Here is a 23,045-nt window from a genome sequence, read left to right as displayed (position 1 = left end):
ACCTTTGACATAATTATACAATATTAGAATTTCCACATAGTTATCATCCCTTCGAAGGATAAAAAAAAGATGGATACACTAGCCTTTTCGAATAGGGTCACCACCACACGTTCTTCGTTCAGCCAATGAAATTCCGCCAAACGTCCTCGATCACTTCCTATAAGACAACAAAAAAGTGAAAAAATATAACAGGTTCCATAGAATCGGTTCCAACTTCTTCCAGAATCGATTCCGCCTCTTTCACAAGTGAATTCCAACAAAATCCATAATCAATTTCAATACTTAAACGTGCATCTTGTATTAAAACAAAAATATTTTTGTAAACCACAATGATCACCTACGAATCTTCATGCAAATAATCGAATAAAATTATGAAATAATGTACTATTCATCTCTGTCTTCAAATACCATATAATGAACTCGATCTCACAACCGCCCTTCCTAATTAGTTTTTACAATACATAATTACAAAAGAACACGACAAAGTTTCCATAAATGCAGAGAAGCAAGTAGCAACCACATAGACTGTCTTTTAATTCAGTATACCACCAAATTAAGAAGTTTGACCTGGAAGCTAGTGGCAATGAAACATAGCCTTTAATTCAATAAATACTTAAACTTATTTGACGAAAATCAAACAAAACTTTCACCTCTAGCTAGAGATTTGGTCATTATAACTAGGGTCTATGAAAAAGCTAGCCTATAGCATCTAGATTCTGGCTATCTCAAACTACTACTAGGCAGCACTTGATATATCTACCAAAAAGCAACCAAATAAAAACGTCAAAATGCTCATCTTCCTCCTGAACTTTCCTTAATCATCATCATTATAATATTATGATTACTACTATAAAAAATCACGTATCCAACGTGTAAAGTTGGCTAGACTTATTCATTGTTATAATAATTTCAATGAACAAGCTGTTCAACCTCTCCATGAGTTATGTAAAACCGGAAGTAATAATTTTGTTTTTCTCGTTAACCCACGCCATGTAGGGTTGTTCAGGAACCGGAATTCGACTGAAGGTCAACAGTAATAGTTGTACTACCAAATACTGATCAGTTCTAGTATTTTTTTAATCACTTTTCTATATTGCTACTTTGGAATTCTTCATATTTTTGTAGTTGTTTTACCATTACTTTATATCTTCCGCTTCTCTCGAGGAAGAGAGAAGCCAAAAACGATAACAAGGTCAAGACAGAAGACAAACCAACAACAACAACTACTACTTAGAGAACAGGCACTGCTAGGGGAACTCGCTGTTCCTACTTTCATCTCAAACATGCAGTGGGTCCCAACTACCCTCAGAACAGCTGACAATACACAGAACCATATCTGATCGCAAAATCGCTCTAAACTGGTCTTAAGCTTCACCAACAATTCCCAATAATTTTCTGTTACTTTCCACTGTACTGCAACAACATGAATTGGGACCACTAGATATGTCATATGAGTTATAGTCAGAAAGGACTTCATCGATTGCCTGCAATGAATTGGTTCAGACCCATTGATGAGCCTAAGGAAGCAAACTTGGCAAGCTCTTGGGGTAGAAATGCATGTCCACCTCCATTTCTGTTCACGCCAAGAAAATCTCTTGTCAAGTTACATTCCACTGTGTTTGAGCCTGGATGGAGGTTTATCTGAGTTGGTTCCAAATTGTTTTGCATCAGAAACTGATCAAAACTGTTTGATGGATGTGTCAATGAGCTAAAGTTAGTAGAACTGCCCAACATAGTTGCACTACTGCTTGTTCCATTGAAATTTTCCTGTTGGTTCATGTTGTGAAAGACTTGGTTAAGTTGGTCACCGGTTTGGTTTGCATTGCTATTATTGAGACTGGTACTTTGGGTGGAAGATGAGCTCATCACTCCAAAACTGCCACTGAAAATTGAAGGGTTGGTGCTTCTGGTGGAACCCATTTGTGCTGCCTTCTGCAAAAGGGCAGTGGCTGACATTGGGGAAGCTGAGATTGAATTCTTGTTTTGACTCTCAGAATAAATCGTTGCCAAATCTGAAGCTCCACCTTCTCCCTTTGAATTGGAGGCAGGCATTCTAAAATTTGAGAATACTGAAGAAGAACCAATCATGGCATTATTAGCTTGTGCCATTTGCACAACCTCAGGCAAACCTGAGGAACTTGATGATGGAACATCAAGTGGGTTATTAATGTGATGTCCCTGATTCAACCACAGTGACAAGTTTGGTCTTTGTTGGTCTGCACCCATCCCCATTAAACGAAACCCATGTGGACCAAAGTGTGGAACACTCTGCATTCCCTGACCAGTGATTAATCCACATGACGACAAACCAGCTTGTGTATTCATCACAGTTGCATCTTCGCTCTTGAAATTTAGACTACTGGTAGTAACTGAGGAAAGTCTCGAGCTCTCTTCGGCTAAGGCATCGCAGAAAGCCCTGTGAGTAATAAAGCTGTCCTTCCTGAGAAAAGTTCAGTGAAATTCCCCATTAATTATCTACTCATTTAAACCATACACTTACACAATAATCACACATTAAATCTCAAACTCAATGCACCACCAAACGAAAAAGCCTTACACATGTAGAGTGAGCATATATTCCATCCCAAAAAAGCACACACCAGAGATTGTAAATAGAAAATCATAAAAATAGAGTTATACTACCAATAAACGAGAACATAGGTAGATTTTTACGTGACTAAGCAACTGGGAATTAGTTTATGTCTACTTCGTGTAGTGACTATGAAAAAAAATTCATTTCCACGAGACACAGTCATATGAATCAAAACAACATGTGACTATTCATTAGGAAGTTGCATGAGTTAATTAATTACCTGGAGAAGAGGGTGCCACAGTCGCATTTATACTCTCTGGTGCCACAGGTTTTGGTGTGAGCTTTCCAATCAGATTGAACTGCGTACTTTTTGGAGCACTTCTCACACTTCCACTTCTTCTCACCGTGTTTTCTGCTATAATGCTTTTTTATTCCGGTGAGGTCTCCGAGAGCCCTGGAGGCGTGGTGGTGGACACATGTCTTCTCTGGACAGATATATACCTTCTTCCGAACCTCTTTGTTTGACCTCTGTCGTAGCTTCCATGGAAGGTTGTGACCCCTCCTATGAAGCTGAAGGTTCTGGTCCCTCTGGAACCCTTTGTTGCATATTTCACAGATGAAACGGTTCGTGGCCATGAGAGTTTTCGGTGAAAGAGCAATAACCTCAGCATCTGGATCTGCATAATCAAGTCCAAATTAAAAATAAATCAAAACCAATTTATTTGATAAGAATCAGTGGTTTTACATTACCTGGTGTTCCTGGTAGATTTCTCTTCTTCTTGGTGGGTGGAGGATGATGATTAGGGTTAGGGTTTGTGTTTTGTTCATTGGGAAGCCCTGGGAGAGTAGTGGACAGAGAAAAGGGGTCACTGGGTATCATTTGCATATTGGTAAAAGGGGAGCAGTGAAGCTATATTGTGGAGTGATTTGCTTTCTAGCAAAGTAGAAGCAAACAGCTAACTTTCATAGGTTTCAGACAGTACAAGCAAGAAAACAAGGGATGTTAGAATAGCTAAAGCCAAGAAATATAATATAAGTTTTTTTTTGGAGGTTACCACCATATTCTGTAAGAGGGAGTGGTTGGCTTCATGTGATTATTCTGCTCTAGGACAAGAAAAAGCCATAGACGAAACTTGAATCGGATAAAATATATTTAACCCCCGAAAAATATATTATATATATATATATATATATATATATATGCACACACTTGTGTATGAGCTTCTAACTGGTGTCTGCACCCTTGTTTTTTATTTCTTTAACATTTGAAAGATGTAACAAAGACCATGACATGATGATAATATATATACATATAGGGAGAGTGTTATACTATTGTTTATACATATTTTGTATCAGTTTTCTCTTTACAACTCCTTTGTCACACTCTTCTCTCACGTTACCTACTTGTTTTGTATAAAAAAACGTTTCTTAGTTGTATTTCTATTAATTATAGTTCATTAGATAAAGTTATACATATAATATGTTAGCTACACATATCTTATGTCGGCTCTGTGTGTGGCGTCACCCTCCCTTCCTCTCTCTCCTTTCACTTGCTGTTTACTGTCTTTGGTTTTACGCGTACGTACCCTCTTGCTTAATAACTCATTTACTGGCATTCTCAAAGTGACAGAGTCATAAATATTAATGGGCCACCACATAATTCCACACACACACACACACACTTTCAGCCACAATACACAAAACAGACCAGATCTTTCTCAGAACAGAGATACAACCACATGCACGTCCGTAGAAGAATGTGTGTTTTCATCTGTTCGAGAGAGTGAGTTGCATTTCCTCTGCCTTAGGCATAGCAAATAAAAAGAATGATGTATAACATTCCTTGTGTAGATAAAGGGAAATAAATAAAAAGCGAAAAACATGCAAATTATAATTAATCTAATTAAAGCATGTGTGGTAACATATATTTAAGCACAATCTCCATAAAAAGAAAAACCGAAAGTTTTAAAGCTGCCAGTGTACCTCCTTTGGTAAAGCTGAACGATACTTTTATATACAAAGGTTGACTCTTTGGCAGATTAATAGTATTATTAGTAATACGTATGAAAGGGGTTGTGTTGTTGTGCACGTGACATGGAAGAAATGAAGGTTAAAAGGATGGTGTTGGTGAGAAGGAGGGTAACAGAAAAGTTACTAACCTTTATAAGAGGCTTTAGTTGGTAGTGAATGATTAAGCCATAATTAGAGTGAGGGTACACTTTTAGCATGCGAGAGACTGTTGTAACAGAGAGGTCAGAGAAACATTTGAATAGAGAGAAAGAGAAAGAGAAAAGGGTGCATGTGTGTTGTGGGGTCAATACACTAGTCTACGATGTAATGTAGTGTGGGACAGTGTTTGAGGTTCTCTTTTTCCGATGCAAGTTGATAGGACCGTCCGTGATACTCTGTCACTGCGTAGTCATTGTGAGGGCTCAAGAAAACTGAACCATGGGGTCCCCGCTGCACCGTCCATCATCCCAAAAAGTATCACTCCTACGTCCATAATTTTCCACCACAATGCTTTTTACTATTCTTATTTTTACAGATTTATTTATATACTGTAAAGGAAATGAAAAAACTCTATTATTTTCATCAAAGATCAAATAAAAGTTGGAAATAATCCTCAGGTCGAGGATCTCATAGAGTTCTAAACCCATTTTCTAGAGCTAAATAATGATTTCTAACGTGTAACTACAAAAATAACATCCTAATTGCTTGCGGTTGAGTTACTATATTGTTGGTGAATGAAGAAGAATCTATTGAGTTCTGTAAACATGGAGACTTTGATGTTAAACAATCCATAATCTATTGAATACTGAGCCTAAAAAGTTTGGATGTTTGTTTGATGGCCATTGTGGATATTTGATATGTCAGATTACATTTATATAATATGAGTTTACTGGATATTTAAATACAAGAGTAAAACATAGATGCTTGTGCATTGAGTAATTACCTTAGATGGTAAATATTAAATGCAATTCCTTGTAAATTATTATTTTCTTCATTTATCTCTTTCTATTGTAGGAGAATTGTAGAATAGTACAATTGATTTATTACGTGTCTAAGTTGGGTTGGATAAAAATATATTTTTAAATATAAAATGAAACAAATATAATTAATATATGTGGATTGACGCATGAATTTTAAATCTTTGAATCGAAACTCCTAAGACTAAGTACGAGTATAAATATGTACCATCTATATAGTGACTTAAATTTTTAAAAAAGTGACACGAAACATGTTTGAGAATATGCTCGAATTGTTTGGTCACCTTGACGACCACGTTACATTATAAAGTTTAGCTAACTTCCCTGGTCACTGTAGGTGTTTGTGAACGATTTTAAATAAGATTAAGAATTAGAAATTAAAAAAATATATATATGAATTATTGTAATATGTGTGTGTAAGAACTCCTTTGAATCACGTTTGAAGATGAACTTAATCAAGAACTTGAGGATTAGAAGAGTGATGAGACATCTTACCTGACAGTCACACTCATAATTGATGATATATTACGTGATGATCATTCATCCCATGTGGCTTTGTGGATTCTTATTTTCCTTTACTTTTTTCTCTTTCTAATTTTGTTCCGCATGAATTCTTCGTCCTATGATCATGTGCAATCGATTGTAATTCAACCATATATTCTAATAATTATCATGCATTTTTTCCAGAACAAAAAACTCATAAGAAATGAACAGAGGAAGATCAATAAAAGTTAGTTTAATTAAATAAATCATTTATATTATAATACTTAATTTTTAATTTTAATGTATGGTTTGAAATTGTCCCACGAGTTCATATATGGTTCACTTTGCATGTTTGTTAAAGCAAAGTTTAAAATGTAGTTATATCTCTCTCTCTCTCGCCGGTTCCTTATGATGAATCGTCTCTCTCAATTTCCAACAACCCTAGCTAGCTACATATGTAATGTCTCATATATATGAACAACTTTTTGCATCACAAGTAACAGCATTGACCTCCTCAACTTAAGTAATCACTGCCACTATTGTTAGTTAATATGATCCAAAGATTTATAATGTTCTTCTATAAATCATTATTTATAGATGTAGCAGCATCCTCATCAACTTGGTCCTTACTTGTATATATAGATTAGTTGACTTTCATACAAGGATCAATGCAAAGGAAAAGTTGAGATAAAATAATAGTGAAACTCAAATGCAAGGAAGAATAAAAGGAGTTGACAATTCAATTGTGAGTTTAAATGTGAAAGTAAAAGCATATAAAGGTAAAGATACATTAACCAATTGTTTTAAAATTTTGAGTAGAAAGTTATCTTAATCTTTTGTGATTGAGATCACATTTGTATCGAAAGTTTTACAAAGGATTCCTGTTATGATGAATGAACGAAGAGATACTCTTACTTTTATGTGTTTGAATTCAGGTTTCATTAATATTGTTTCTAGTAAACTTTCATATGAGTACAATGATCTCTGTATCGAAAGTCGAGTAGCATCCTCCTCCTCGATAAATCTAACAAAAAAGACTTCACTTATTATAATGAAAAATATTTTTACGAAGATTTTATTATCCAATTTTAATTCCTATAAAATTGTCGTCAAAATTTTTATTTTATTTACAAATTTTTCATTACGTCATTTTTTAAGCCAATAACTCTTAACCCGTCATCAATTTATGTCATTAATGATTTTTTCGCACTAGTTTTTGCGCTAGTGATAACAATGTATGTCTTGTTGATGTACAACGACCAACATTAGTTAAATTTCAAAGCAATTATGTGCTTAGGTGTTAGGCGTGTAAATGTGGCAATTACTGGTTTTGAAATAGGTAGAGCACTCAAAGTTTCACGTCCTCTCTCTCAAAATGTTTTATAAGGACAACATTATTTCAAAGACAATAATAGGGTAATTGAAACCAAGGATTGGAGGATGAAATTTTGAAAATATGAAATATAAATTATTACTTTTTATTTCCAGTCATAAACTTTTTAAAATGTTCATCTCCGTCTTCAGTTTTTATTAAAAAATAAAATTGAAAAGTAAACAAAAACAAAAAAACCCTTAAGCTCCTCTGCCCAGTAATGAATGTTTTATGGTAACTTACTTAAATTTTGCATCATCATCATCAACTCGATTTGGGGTATTTTCATAAATGGGTATGAGATATATAATAAAAAAATCAGTGCATGTTCAACTCGTTTGCCAACATAATATATATACTCAGAAAGTGAATAACCTGGCCGGCGAGACTAGAGCTACATCACACCTAATGATCTCGCGTTAATTATATATAGTTAAATGGAAAATGAAAGAGAGAGAAGATATCATAATTAGTTAATTAATTAATTAATTAAAAGGAAAATGTAATTTAGTTGTCTCTTTAATTATACTATATATATTATTAGCCAATTCAACAACTTTTGGCTTGACATATTTGGAGCTAGCTTACGATCAAATCCATATTATATTGTATGTTTCCTCATCTCAATGTATAATCGGTATCCTATGCTCACTCCCCAACACGTTCACAACAACACCACAAACATAATACAGATTCAAAACCCAATGTCGAAATATAAATAATTGTATAATTAAAATAGAGTTTTCGAATGCAAAAAATCTCTGGTAGGAGACATAAAAACATATTATATCCGACCAGATAACGACATAAGGAGCATCCCTTCATTTATTTTCTCTGCATTCTACACAATTCCATGCTTAATTCTTTTTAATTCAATTATAATAGTATTTCCCTCAAATCTATGATTAATTAATTGGTTTTCCATTGATGCAACTGGTCTGCCTTTTAATATTTTTAAATGAACACAACATTGTTACCCAAAAACGCGTTTTAGAGAAAGATTTTCAAACACACTATTGGTCTGTTGTATCAGTTTTTACGATTGTAGAATATTGTGATATGTCAAAATGGTTAAAACTCGCGAGTACCAATTGAGTTAAGTTTTGAAAAAATTAAAATCTTTTATATGGATCAACTTTTAATTTGGATTAAATTTATGATGATATGAGTTAACTCATCAATTTACTTAATTTAATTTAATTATTTATTATTTTATATTTTAATATTATTATTTAATATATTTTTATTGTATTGTAAATGAGAATAAAAGAAAAGATGTTTTAAGAAAGTAAAATATAATAAATTTATTCACTTAAGACTTTAATCATATAAATGGATATATAACTTAAAAATTATCAACATTATAAACTTATTTATTTGGTTTTTGGGTTTATTTTTGAATTATATTTTAGTTTTATGTTAATTTTTTTTAATTGTTTTTGGAGTTTAACATCAGAGTAAAATTATTTAAATTTGAATTATAAAAAACTTATAATTTTTTTTGGATTTAAAAAAAACTTTGTAATTAAGTGAGTCAGTGAGTAAACCCATTTAATCTATCAATCCTTGGTGAGCCAGGTTAAATTTGAATTTTTTCGGATCACTAATAATTAAGCCGAGTTAGGTTGATTCACTAAATGACTAGTGGTAAGTCTAATGAGATGAGTCATTTTGACATTATATATATATATATATATATATATATATATATATATATATATATATATATATATATATATATATATATATATATATATATATTATATTTTCAACGCATTCATTAAATGCATTTGTAGTGGGAATAAGAAGTTTTTCAAATCCCTATTTCCATAGACTAGACGTGTTTCTTACGTGATTCCATGAATATTCGACACAGTTTGCTATTTTATATATATCTGACATTTTTCTCTCAAAAAGATAAAATAAAATGAACGACAATATAAGAAAATATAGGTATATATGTTTAGGTATAATTAGTTCATTTAAACGCAGACTTATTATTTGATTTCAATTAGGACGACTTAGGATATTTAAAACAAACTTAAAAAACGATATTTTTTTATTTACTAATAAAATTATTAAAATATATTATAATTTTGAAATTCTTAAAACAAATTTAAGAATATGTCATTTTTATTAACAAAATAATTTATTATAAAAGTTAATATTCACTCATAATAATTTAATTAAATTTTATTTGTAAACATGATTTTATAATTAATTTAATAGATATATATTAGTATTAATTTTTTTTAGGCATTTTTTTAAAGACTTTAAGTAAAAACTTTATCTGCTTCGATCTTAAGCCATCTACCTTAAATAGACTCATTAAAGAGAAAGCTTGCATTTGTGAACCAATTATTATTATTATTATTTTGTAAAATAATGAATTAGTTGTTAGGCAGTGGAGGAAGGTGAAAAGAAGGGTGTCTGTTAAGGAGAGAACAAGAATTGGGAGATTGAAAGGAATTGATTGGTTCCAAGAAGAAGAAACCAAATTACAGAATCAAGTTGGTCTTATTGCGTTTATTCACCTTTCCTTCATCTTCTATTTCTTGGACTTTTCTGCAATACGATGCAACCATTCTTCCCCTTCATGCCTTTTTTTACAAAAATCTAACACCTCCATTATTATTCATCCAACCTTGCAACACAATCTTTTGCTTCGTAAGCCATACATCTCAAGTTTTTAATTAGATAAGATGTTGTGACTGCTGAAGATTACCATAAGATAATTAAGATCTTGGAAATCCAATTTTTTTTAGGCCATGCTAAACAATTTCTCACATGGTGCTCCACAAATCTTATATCAAGCAACTTGGAAGTTATTCTTAAATAATTCTAAGGTGATAGGTTTTTCCCTATTTTCCTGGTCCATTTTGTTTTTCATTTTGTACTTTCTTTTCTAGTTTTTCTAAGTATATATGGTCGGGATGAGTTATTTACTTTTAATTATTCTTTGAGTTGATAGATCTTTTTAATTTTAATGTGAGGACCTTATTGATGTTTCAATGTTTCTTACATAGATAATCGAAGAGCTAATTTACTACACTTGTCTATATCTTTAAAGATCTAGAAGATGCTCCATCTGATTTGTCATGAGTTTGATTTATTGATGAGTCAATTATCTTGAAATTTAACATTCTTTTTTTTTCCATAACATTCATTGCATACTTGCGTTGCAATATGATAATCTCATCTGTGGATATGTTACCCTTTTCCTTGAGAATTATATTAGTTTTCCAATATTTTTTATTTGAAATTCTTTTCATTAATCGCATGTTCAATATTGAAAAAATCACATGATATGATGACAATATCGTCACATAAACAAACACAAATTCAATTAACGTGTGAATGACGATAAAAGGAAAAGTAGTAATCCTCGTTTCGAATTATATCAAATTGATTTACAATACTAAATCTATTAAATCAAGCTCAAAACAATTATTTGAGACGATATAAAAAAATTTCACAATTGATAGGCAAGACTAGAAAACTCCCTTCAAGTAATATAGAAATAAGATTACTCTGAAGACTTTTTTTTAGTAGATTGTCTTGTAAAAATGCGTTATGTCCAATTAATGAAGAAAAATAAAGGAAAATTACAAACAAAAATATTTTCACAAAAAAAAGTTTTAACAATAGGAGAAAAACTATCCCTATATTTCAACCTAAAGATCTAAGTATAATAATTTCCTATGAGATGAGTCTTAATTGATCATCTTTGACAAAAAAAAACCTTATTCCCCTAGAGAAACAAGGTCCATTGTCATATTGATGCACACATCTGATCAATCACAACTGGCTTCCAGATGGGAAAAGGCATCACTTGCATATATAAAATATAAAATAAAGGATAAGGAAGTCTACAAAATTTTTTGTAATCATCTATAGAAATATATAGACAAAACTAAATTTATTAATATATTTTATCGATAAATTTAAATTACTGACAAAATAATGATATTATTAGTAAAATCTATTAATAAATTTGAATTTGTATTATTAACAGATATTTTAGTTAGTAAGTTATCCGTTGATAAATTTATCAATAATTTTCAAGTTAGTAATTTATCCGTTGATAAATCTATCAATACTTTTCAATTCTTATTACTAACAAATATGTCCACTGGTAAATATTGTCGATAAAATAACACGACATTTTTCACTTTGTGTTTCAATCAATTCGTGTAAAATTTGTTTGTAATTATATGTCCAAAACTTTATCAGTAATTTATAATTCTTATTACCAATAAATATTTTTGTTAGTAAATTTGTCAATAAAGAAGCAACAATTTCCTATCAAGTTGATGAGATATTTTTTTTCATAAATTAAGTAAAGATGGATAAGAAGAAGAAAAGAAAAGGAGAAGGAAGGGGAAAAGAAGCCAGTGGGAGTGACAAAGACGTGATATATGTACAATAATGATGTAACAACGAAGCAATGGTAGAGGCTACTACAACAACGACAGTCGACCGGACACGACAAAAGAAAGGACATGAGAAGATAAAGAAAAAAAATATAAAATGAAAACCGAAAAAAAAATGAAAAAGAAAGATCTAATTGCAAGATTTACCAACTCATTTAAGCGATCAATAATTATCGACATATATTTGTTGATGGATTTTTAGTTGTCCGTAATTATCAATAGATTTTGTGATTCGTTGATAAAATTTTCAGCAAACATTTTATCAATGAATTTTTTATAGCCAATAATTTATCAATAAAATTAAATAATTAATGGATTTTTTCTATAATTGACAATTTTTTTTGCATGTAATTATGAAATTTTTTAATAGATAACTGAGAAGAAATATGATAATAACTTAAAAAGAAGTATAATAAGGAGAAGGATTACACGTATAACTTATACTTTTTTAAAAAATAATGAGAATTTCAGGTTCAAGGGGTGAGACCGAATGATGAGGATAGGTGAGTTGTGATGTTAATAATGGGTGGTGACGACAAAAAAGTAGAACAAAATAGGTGCATGGTGTGCAATGAGAGGTCTCAAATATAAATGATAGAAACATTAAAATGAAACTATTTTTAAAACTATTTTTATTTTTTTTCACGCTTATGAACAAGACATGTAAAGGACAAAGAGAGTGATGATAATATAAAAGTTAGTGCTGGGTTTTTCCTTCTAATATAGAAGACATGTGCTCACAAAATATTTAATTTTCTTATTTTTAGGTTAATAATATAGAATTAATCTAACTAATGTTAATATCATTATTTATTATATTTATAGAATTCTAACATAGTTATAATATTCAATTAAAAAGAAATGATGATTATATATTCTAAATACGGTATTTCTAAGATAAAAAGATCATTTTTCGCTCAAAATTTAATACAAATTAAAAAGTTATTTTAGTAATTTTAACTTTTGAGTACTGCTTTGTGTAGGTTTCTTAAACTTATAAATATATAGCTCATTTAAATAATCATTCATTAGAACGGCTCCTGGTTTTTTCTATAATTTCTTAAGTAGATACTGTTTTTACTCTTGAATTTTTTATACAATGATATATTAACACATATTTTTAAACAACATTTTAATATAGCACATATTGTTTTTTATTAGATTTAGAATACATCAATACAATAATAAATTAAAAGTAAATTAGTGAAAAAAAAATGTGTTGTGTCAAAATATTATCCAATTTTTTTTATAAAGCTATCTTTTCTTAATTTTTGTGCTAACTTGTAATAAAAAGTAGCTGAAAAAAATTTGAACTAACTATGGGCTAGTTAGCCACGCTATCTCTTGCTAAGAAGATGTAGACCCTGCGCCATCCCATGGGATGTGACTTTAGCCGGAGATTCCTATGAATATGCAATCATCTGAAGTTTCTGGGCCACTAGCACACCTATTTTAATGTTGAAATTCAATTATATTGTCTGAAAGTTGAGCCATATTAGCAAATTGATTTAGAAATATCGATAATTTAAAGCTGAAAGTTGACAAACTTTGCCTTTGAAGCCTCAAACCAAGCTTTATCTATGACAACCTGATTTTGTTGCCACCCAGAACTCAATCTTTTGGCTAAATTGCTAAGCAACTTTGCTGATGAAATTATAGATACCCTTTGAAGAATGTTGGTCATTCAACATGGGACAAACGCGTTGCTTTCAAAGTCTCTTTCCACACACCTATTTAGTATTATATATAAAATAATTGTCCCTCTCTGCATGACCAAGCAATATACATATATATATATACATATATATATATAAACACCATGCACAGTAGTTTCAAGCTTACAGCCTTTTTGATCGAAAATATCGGTAACTGATTGATGCATTTTCTAGTTTGTTCCTCCAGAGGCGTTATATCTTCGTATTCATGGACAAAGATGGTAATTCAGAAATCCGACTTCCTCCAGGGTTTAGATTCCACCCTTCTGATGAAGAGCTGATTGTTCATTATCTGAGAAACAAAGTGACATCATCACCCCTTCCTGGCTCATTCATAGCAGAAATAGATCTTTACAAGTATAATCCATGGGAGCTCCAAAGTCTGTGTTAGAAATTGCACCGATTTAGTTTTTGTTTCATTGTTTTCTCGAAAGTATTATTCATCCAGTGAGATAAAGCATCTGTTAAAGTGGTAGTTGTAATACTGATTAAGGTTTTGAATTTTGAACAGGTAAGGCTTTGTTTGGGGAGGACGAATGGTATTTCTTTACTCCCAGAGACAGGAAGTATCCGAATGGAGTGAGGCCTAATAGAGCAGCTGCTTCTGGTTATTGGAAGGCTACTGGCACTGACAGACCCATTTTTACTTCATGTGGGATGAAGAATATTGGAGTGAAGAAGGCCCTTGTGTTCTACAAGGGTCGAGCACCAAAAGGATCTAAAACTGATTGGATCATGCACGAGTACAGGTTGCACAATTCCATGAATTCCATTTCACAGCAAAGAAGGTCCATGAGAGTAGGTCAACAATACCATGATTTCAATTTTCCTATATATGTAAAAAAAACAGTTTTTTATGGCTAAAGTGATATAGTATATGAAGTTTTGATTTGTTTTTTGTCATGTGCTTCAGCTGGATGAGTGGGTGCTGTGTCGGGTCCGACAGAAAGCAAGCAACACAAGAAGTAATTGGGAAGAGTCTATTTATGAAGCAACAAGCCAGTTTGAAGAGATGAATGAGAACTCAAATCCTGAAGCAGCCAAAAATTCTGTGCATGATGAATATCCATTGTTGCCTTATATTCTGGCTTCTGTGTCTGATTCTATTGGCCTAGTCTCAGGCTCAGGCTGTGGTTGTGATGATGATGGAAAAGCATATGCTTCATTGCATGATAAGAACACGAACGTAATAAGTGGAGCAGAGTTTATGGCAGCTGAGGGTTTGTTTAATCCACTGAAGAGGAAAAACACTAAAGAGAAGGAGTTGGAGTTGTATGCTTCCCTCGATAAAAAACTAAGCGAAGAACATGATGTTGGGAATGAGCATGATCTGAACAAAGACTGCAATTCCAATAACTTTGACCACTGGACTTCTATCATACTACCCCAAGAGCTTAATATCTAGCCTTTACGAAATATGCATGAATTCTTTAGATCATGCTCGTTGCTCTGCATACGTGAGAAAGGACAGCCAATTCTATTTGTAAATAAGAAAAAATGCAGTTGGGTTTTGTTCATGCATTGTGATTATTGCTTTCAGTAAGCATAAATGTAGAGGGCTGGAAAGTCGTTGTGCAATTGAGTTGGTGATTGTGTGTTTCAAAATTGATTGACACATCTGATAAGGATAAACGATCTTAAAAAAGTTAATTTTTTAAATAAAAAATAAAAAAAAATAGTATCAAATTAATGTGAAAAATTATGTGTCAAAATATTAATTTTCTTTGAAATTAGAATAGGGAAATTGAAGTATTTATTGCTTATGCTTAATTATTTCATGAATGATATAATGTTCTTTCATAATTAAAAAAATCATTAATTATTTACTGATAAAATCTGTTGATAATAATAAAAATGTGTCAACTATTTAAATTTATGGACATTTTACTTACACTACAAAATTCATTGCTAACATTATCATTCATTGGTATTTTTTTTTTCTTTTTCTCCTCTTCTTCATTCATTATCGTTGTATCTGCTTCTTCTATTTCTCTTGCCACCGCTATTGTCATGGTGTCTACCGTTAACGGTCTTCGTGTTCAAGCCTCCATCATCACCAGAAGTTCTTGTTTCTCCTCATATTCTTCTTTCTCCTTTTTTTCTCTTTTTTCTCTTTATCTTTTCCTCTTCTTCTTTATCTTTCTTCTCCTCTTTTTTCTCTTTCTCTCTTCGTCCATCTATACTTAATTATAAAAATATTTCATCAAATTTAGTTAAAAATTTGATACATTTTTATTGGATAAATTTATTGAAAAAAAAAACTTGTTAATAATAAAATTATAAATTATTGATAGACTTTAAAAAATATAATTATCAATTAATTTTGTAGACGAATTTTATCTACAAACATATCGATAAGAATAATAAATAAAATATCCGTCAGTTATGAGTCTTAAATTTTGTTTACAAATTTATTTTTGTCAATAAAATTTTATCAATAATTATAAAGAAATTTATAGTGTTTGCATAGTGGAAATTCCTCGACAAGGAAACTTAGAGTTTTGAAAATATATTCTCCTAATTTAAATCTAAGGTTTCTGTTTTTCTTTTCAATTATCAATTCTTTCTCTCAGATGTTTATGAATATGTAAATCAATGGTTAAACTGTCCGCATAAATATAAAATCCAAAAAATATAAATTAAGAGAATGAATCAAATCAATAGTCACAAAAAGGAAATTAAGTCCCAATCATATAATATATAGAATTGCTTGGATATAGTCATGAACAAATCCTAAGAAAGTTTTTTTTTTTTTTTTTTTATGTAGCGGTAAATTTTCTATCACAAATAACTATGCTATTTGGATGTCCACCACTTACGGTTGTTTCATTCGGAATATCCTTAGACATATAAAAAGACACCTAAAAGTAAAAAGATATAAAACCAAATATATTAAGAGATGAAATTTAAGTTTAACATGAGTAAGATAGCTATTATACCATTTTTATCTTGAAAAATAAATTTAAATTTAATTTAGTTTTACAAAAATTATTTATAAAATAAAATTTATATTTATTTATATATTATAATTTGATAACAATTTTAAAAACCATAAAGTCTTCAAAAAAATAAAAATATTGAAGATAAAGGTTTAAATAATATATTATGCAACTGACCCTAAATATACTAAAAAATTGGAGTGAAATGAAAATATAAATAAACTATTTCAATTTCCTAAATCAAATTTATTATTTTAAAAAATACTCTTATCTGTGAACTTTAGCATTACTCCTTAGTTATAATTGAGAAAAAAATTTAAAATAATAATTTTACATGAAAACAAAAATAGTAATTTGGCATATTGCTACTTGTCTGAATTGTGCAGTTTTATTGGAAATATCTTGCATGGGGGGTGACGAGTTCAGCTACAACAATCACGCATGCCTGCAAACTTTCTGGATGAATATCAATCCTAAGAGAACGAGTTAGGAATCATTTGCCGGCCACCTGATGAAGACTTGGGAGTAAAGAAAACATGGCAACAACACCTTCTTCAGTCTCTGTCTAATGTTGCACTTTAAACTTTTAAAGGTATTATATTTGTAAAATAAAAACTGGCATTAAATTTTATTTTATTTTTGTTATAGATAATCCATCTTAATTTGATATACACAAGTGTCAATACGAATACAAATTCGCAGTGTGACATAATTTAGTGGCATCTTGAGTCTGTATAAAGGACAAGTGCATCTCGTAAGTAACAGGAACAAGTGCAAAATATTGTTTTTAAAAAAAATTAGACATTAGTCACACCACGATACAACCAAGAAAATACAAGAGATACAGATATGCCATACAAATTGATCCAATGATCTGTCCTCTATGCCGTATCATTTCTTTAGCACACTGCAATAAGAGCACGGCAGGTCAGGGAAGGTATCTCAAGAAGAATAAGGAAACACACAACACTAGTAAAAGCCATATCAAACACACAATATGATATTAAAGATCTCACCTATCCTATCAGGAAAGAAACAAGAAACAACCATCCAAAAATTTGAGGATTTCATATATATATATATGTGTGTGTGTGTGTGTAGTATCAGGACACGAGACATCATCGCCCCAAGACTAACAAATCAAAGAGATTTATACTCCCTATCATAACGTCAACAAGATCCTTGTATATATAGCTAAGCTAAGCTTTTTTATCTGCCGGTATCATTAAAAACTTCACAGAATTCAGAAATTCCTTTGAGAGGAAGTTGGCAAATAACCATTTCAAATTATGGTTCTAGTTTTACTATACAAGTCCTTATGCAGGAAGCCGGTAGTGAAAATGAAATAAATACACAAGTATTTGATACACCATTTATTATTTAACTAGAACACCAGCGAATAATCTAGAGAAACATTCATCAAAATAACTTTATAATCGATGCACTTGTGTGGAACTTCGGGCTTCTCCCCTCGGATGTAATGAAGCCTTAGATGATAAACATATATATTCCTCTGTTTTTAAAGGAATGCCTAATCAAACTTAATGCAGACCAAAAATTCCTCCCAATTAAAGCAAAGAATTCTAATAGAGTTGTGGAAACATTTTTTTATTGTGATAAAGATGAGGGATATCATGGTATGATCAATTACAAAGAAAAGGGATAAGTGAAAATTGAATATCAGAAAAAAAGTAAAGGGGCCGCTGGGAATAATGTATATAGTAAAGGCTGCATTGCCATGAGTACAGGTAAGGGAATAAAGATTCCTTGGTTTGATAGGAGTTTAAAAAATATTTATTTTCTGGTATGAGTTCTAATGGACTTTCATTCCCGCACGTATGTCTGGAAAGATGCATTTCCATGCGTAGTAATGGGAAGAAAACTTTTATTCAAAAAGTTCTAAAATATGTAATACCCACGTATTTCCCACATAAATTTCTCAATATACACTCCAGGTCCCGTATGGTAGGCATGTATTCAAATGTTGGTTATGATTCATCTAGGGTAGCTTCACTTTACATTCTTTTATGCCAAAATCTTGCTATGTAACAATAATTTGAATATGTTTACAGAATAATTGTCGACATTGTTATTTTGTGTCATAACTCCTACAGTAATTATTTCTCTTCGGCATGCAGTAATAATAATACAAAGTAACCAAAATAGTTGTATTGTTTTTTATTTTGTATTTTGATGTTACCAGGCAATAAATATATATAAAAGAACGAAAAGAACGAAAAGTACTGCATATTAACAAGATTGATTCCTCCAAAAGAATAAACAATATTTAAATTTTGAAAAAGGAATATTTTCTATAATAGAGAGCAATTTAAGAACTGCAAAATATATTCTCACGAATGTGTATTTCCAGGAATCTCTATATTAACCAAACACATTATATTTCGAATGCCAAAAATTTATTTCCAATCATGATGATTGGGAATGAATTTCATACAATGAAGACTTGACTCTAAAAAAACAGGTAAAGAATGCTTTTATTAGGAAATCATGCAACAATTTCTAACTTCAGATGTTTAAGTTTACAGGGCAAAAAGGTTAAAGTATGAACCTAAAATTTCCACATTATCAAATTTGCAGTATTCAGGTAAACAGATACTTACAAGGCAGTACACAAGATATGGACTGAGCTTCAAATACACACAAGAAAAGAGAAGGGACTAGCAAAATTTTCCAAGCTGTGAAAAAAGGGATAGGACCTTACTTGTACAAATAGGCAGCAATTCCCAAAATTATAATCAATAAAACAATATCAATGCAGAAGTTTCGACTGGACCGAAGCTGGATGAAAACCAAAACTATATAAGATTCAACATAAAATTCATCACTGATGAAAATTTAAGAATAAGATTTTCAGTCAAAAAGACCTGGTTCACTGTGTCTCGAAGTCTAACATTGGTATTTTTAAGGTCGGAAGATGCCTTGTCCACCTATAAAGACAAAAAAATCAGTGGCCTATTAACTTCAACTTCCTAATTCCAGTTTCAAAAACTTTGATTTCCATGATTTGGAGCTTGTGGGTAGAGGCAGAAATTGACAAATATCACCTTAGCATCAATCTCATCCATCAGTGGTACTTGTCTATCCAGTTCCTGCACTTGTCCCATAAATAATGAGCTTAAATGCTAAAAAAAATACATGGGCATGCATATATGCACAATGGAATAAAGACAAACACAACAGGGAAACTGACCTCATTCATATCATGTGCCATGTTTTTCAAAGTATCCAATCCTTCTGCTATCATATCCAAACCTTGATCCTAAGAATGGTTCATATAACGAGATCTGAATGAAACCATTTCTTGAACAACATTGACTAGCAAAATTCAGTCTCTCTGGTCACAACGCAACAAGTTACTTACCTGTTTCAGTTTACGCATTTCATACTCCTGCCTAAATCGACTTGATTCTTCGGTTTGATGGAAGTATTCATCATCAAATTGTCCATCTGAAATTGACAAGATACACAAAATTGAATGGAGGACTATCAATTACAAAGTCTCCTATTTATAAACCACTACGATTGTATCACTATGAGACATGGATCACTTCAATTACCTGAATCAAATTTAATTCCAGGACGTGAGGCAGAAGCTGCCCAACTTTCCGTTTGTTTGGGTACTGCAGGGGTCCCATCTGGGATAGCTTGAATCCTATCTGGCAATGCAAGAACCAAATCATTACGGGCAGCAAATTCTTGCGATGAAAGCCCCTTTACCTGCCATTATACATTGTACCATGCGTTGGAAAAATGTATAACATCATCAATAATTTTGAACACGTGTCTGCATTTTTGTCAAAAAAGGACAGTCGAACTATTGAGAAACATACATACAGAAAAAGTCCACATTTTCTGGAAATAGTCAAAAATACATACAGAATCAGCAGGAAACCTATCTCATCGTGGATGGATAGGTGGAAAAGAAATTGGATTTTTTTTTTTTCCTTTAATCTGTCTTCTGATTGCCAAATTTTATATAAAGCCCCTCAAGTAGATTAAATAAATGATCATTTCAGATAACATGTGATTAGCTAGCTTAGAGCTGATATTTTGATAATCTCACCTTTTATACAATTATTATCCTACAACTGTTTTTAATTTTTTAATTCAATAATTTATTTTACATTTTAATTAAATATCTAAATTTAATATTTTATTATTAAAAGTGGGTTGTTATCTGTCTGTAATTGAAAAAAATAGATGGCAAAGTATCTTTTTCATATGTAGAAATCTCGATTACTGCATAAATCATCAATTTACTCTTCAAATGAAAGTGCCCACTACAATACTTTACTAATTTAATCAATCAGAACTGGGACAGACATCTTATGCATTGAATGCAATTCCTGGTTCCAACCTAATTCCTAAAAAATGCAAATGACAAAGTCCAGAAAGTTAACAGAGTCCCGGAAAGAAAAAAAAAACAGAAATCAAATCAAACAAAAACAAAAACCACCCTTTCAAATGATACCAAGAAGCAGAGAAAGCGAAGAACCAACCTTTTTCATAGCCAATCTCTGCAACTTGGGAACCTCCTCCAACAACTTAGCCTTAGTACGACGAATCTCGGCATTGATCGCTACAGTAGACGCCTTACTTTTCTCCTTGGAAGCGGTTTCTGCTTTCTGAAAAAAAATTCACTCTACATACTATCACATTGGACTCGTAAAGATTTCAAAAAATGTCATGAGTTAGGGCACAAATTCCCACATGAATTTAGTAATGAATTTGAAAAGAGTGACCTGAAGTAAGGTCTCGATTTCGGCATCAACGGAGGCGTAGAGTTTTGCGAATGCATCGTCAGCGGAGATATTGGAATCCTTTTGTTTCTCGACGTCGTATTTATCATACTTTTTACAGATGGAATCAACTCTGGTGAGAATGTCGATGACACTCATGGCTTGACTCTGGTTTTGTTCCTTGGGAAAAAAAAATTTCTTCCCTCTTTCTTCCGAATATTGATGAGTGAGTGTTGTAGACTCCACTGTCACACCTTCATCCCTTTGTTGAACTCAACGCCCTCCAGCCTGTAACATCCATAAACACCAACTTCTCAACTTTTTTCATGTTTCACACAGTGGCCATTGTCAAGATCAAAGTAAAGAAATTATGTACTAAGAAAATGTTTACACTTTTAATATGTTTTCATGCAAAAAAAAAAAATATCTTTTAATAAAACCAAGATAATAATTTCAAATGGAAAATGAATAATAGAAAGTGCTAACTTTATTTCTTTTAATAAAAATAATAATAAGGGGTGATTTCCAATCTAAGAAAATTAGCATCCAAGAATAACAATTTTCATGTTTAGAACCTTGTTAAAGTTATAAATAAACTCGAGAATAATCTTACATGGGAAATGAAATCTGACACTTTTGTTTATAAAAAGATCTAACGTTTTTTTAATGAGAAAACAAAATTAGATGTGGTTTGCAATATAAAAAATTACTTTATATATGTTTAGAATATAAAATTAAAATTAAAATTTAGATTTTGAAGTAAAAGCTATATTTTCTTCAAATTTAATGGAATTATTTGAAATTTATTTTTGTTAATGTTTTATGTTTAAATTCCATGCAATTATACATTACAATTAAAGTTTTTTTTCTTTATTTCTTTTTGTTAAAAGTATATTGATCAAGAGATACTCTAAATTGTTAGGGATTTTTGTTTAGGCATACAATTTCACTCAATTAAGACAAAATTCCCATACGAAGCTAATCATATTTAATGCTTTAACTTTGTAGATATTTTCTCTTATGTTTTTATTGCTTTGATTACAACAATCTTCTAATAAGATAATTATGGGTTAACAAATAATTTTGGGTTAAGTATATTTTTAGTTTTTTATTTACATGCCAAATTAAATTTTATTTCATATAAAATTTATTATTATATTATAATAATGATGAAATACATTATCCGAAATGTGTATTAAAATATCAGGTGACTGTCACGTGACTACCATGTGACTCCCATATGTAATTTTAAAAAATTACTTTTTTTTAGTTTTTTTAATTTTTTGTTTATATTTTTATATGAGCTTTTCCAAAAAGATAAATTCCAATTTTAAATATAAATTGAAGAACTAAAATCATCTTTAACTTAAAAATATAATATAATATTAACATGTTTTAAAAGTATAGTAGAAAATTTAAAAGTCAAATTTCTCTAATATTGAAAAATGATGAAAATTCATATTTATAATATAAGAGAATATATAACTAGACTGCAGTGATTGAACCGCTCTTTAAATATCTTCTGAATAAACTCTAAAGACAATAGTGGTCAGTGCAGAAAACAAAAATATATATAAAACTAAACGAAAGAAAATAATAAAGAAAATAAATAGAAAAAGTTACACAGGTGCGAAAGTAAAGTTATCTTCAAGCTCTCGTGTGTTAGCTAACTAGTTTGTTTGATGCTTTTATTGTCTTTCTTTTGTTTTGCTTCAATAGAGTAAGGTCGGTTGTTAATATGTTCAGATTACCAATATAATTAACTTGCATGTTATTAAAATTTAAAATAAAGAAATATCTAGAAAATTTTACAGTGGAGCTTT

The 23,045-nt window shown here is 30.9% G+C and overlaps 2 protein-coding genes and 1 pseudogene across 4 annotated transcripts; 1 reads left to right on the top strand and 2 right to left on the bottom strand.

The window, feature by feature from the left end:
• Positions 1 to 115: 115 nt before the first annotated feature.
• JKD (C2H2-like zinc finger protein) lies at positions 116 to 3,674 on the bottom strand. The gene is made up of 3 exons (XM_047303921.2): positions 3,284 to 3,674; positions 2,814 to 3,210; positions 116 to 2,440 (listed from the first exon to the last, which is right to left on the bottom strand). The coding sequence occupies exons 1-3, from the start codon at positions 3,417 to 3,419 to the stop codon at positions 1,474 to 1,476; spliced, it is 1,500 nt and encodes a 499-aa protein (XP_047159877.2). The 5' UTR covers positions 3,420 to 3,674; the 3' UTR covers positions 116 to 1,473.
• A 10,014-nt stretch (positions 3,675 to 13,688) lies between these two features.
• Positions 13,689 to 14,948, top strand: LOC124830272 (NAC domain-containing protein 2-like; annotated as a pseudogene). Its single transcript, XR_015786754.1, has 3 exons — positions 13,689 to 13,903; positions 14,035 to 14,321; positions 14,437 to 14,948. The product of XR_015786754.1 is annotated as an NAC domain-containing protein 2-like (transcript).
• A 2,130-nt stretch (positions 14,949 to 17,078) lies between these two features.
• On the bottom strand, positions 17,079 to 21,590 carry LOC124830255 (syntaxin-71-like). 2 transcript variants are annotated; one of them, XM_047303920.2, is made up of 9 exons: positions 21,226 to 21,589; positions 20,983 to 21,108; positions 20,041 to 20,200; positions 19,845 to 19,930; positions 19,674 to 19,742; positions 19,528 to 19,572; positions 19,348 to 19,410; positions 19,185 to 19,261; positions 17,079 to 17,369 (listed from the first exon to the last, which is right to left on the bottom strand). In XM_047303920.2, exons 1-9 carry the CDS (start codon positions 21,379 to 21,381, stop codon positions 17,354 to 17,356), a joined length of 798 nt encoding a protein of 265 aa, XP_047159876.1. In that variant the 5' UTR covers positions 21,382 to 21,589; the 3' UTR covers positions 17,079 to 17,353. The 2 variants fall into 2 exon arrangements, with proteins under 2 accessions (XP_047159876.1, XP_087971033.1); XM_088114907.1 differs by lacking the exon at positions 17,079 to 17,369 and having other exon boundaries at positions 19,181 to 19,261; positions 21,226 to 21,590.
• Positions 21,591 to 23,045: the final 1,455 nt, after the last annotated feature.

This window comes from Vigna umbellata, chromosome 5, assembly GCF_029865625.1.
Source record: "Vigna umbellata cultivar VRB3 chromosome 5, Vumbellata_1.0, whole genome shotgun sequence".
Classification (NCBI taxonomy): domain Eukaryota; kingdom Viridiplantae; phylum Streptophyta; class Magnoliopsida; order Fabales; family Fabaceae; genus Vigna; species Vigna umbellata.
Note: the sequence above shows the minus strand (reverse complement) of the source record. Positions and strands in the feature narration are given on the sequence as shown.

Excerpts from the sequence above, each read along its gene's own strand:
- JKD (XM_047303921.2), bottom strand. The coding sequence starts at position 3,419 with ATGCAAATGATACCCAGTGACCCCTTTTCTCTGTCCACTACTCTCCCA. Across the intron at positions 3,211-3,283 it reads AAATCTACCAGGAACACCAG|ATCCAGATGCTGAGGTTATT; the intron begins GTAATGTAAAAC and ends TTGATTATGCAG. Across the intron at positions 2,441-2,813 it reads TGTGGCACCCTCTTCTCCAG|GAAGGACAGCTTTATTACTC; the intron begins GTAATTAATTAA and ends AACTTTTCTCAG.
- LOC124830255 (XM_047303920.2), bottom strand. The coding sequence starts at position 21,381 with ATGAGTGTCATCGACATTCTCACCAGAGTTGATTCCATCTGTAAAAAG. Across the intron at positions 20,201-20,982 it reads AGAGATTGGCTATGAAAAAG|GTAAAGGGGCTTTCATCGCA; the intron begins GTTGGTTCTTCG and ends GTATAATGGCAG. Across the intron at positions 19,573-19,673 it reads TGGCACATGATATGAATGAG|GAACTGGATAGACAAGTACC; the intron begins GTCAGTTTCCCT and ends GGACAAGTGCAG.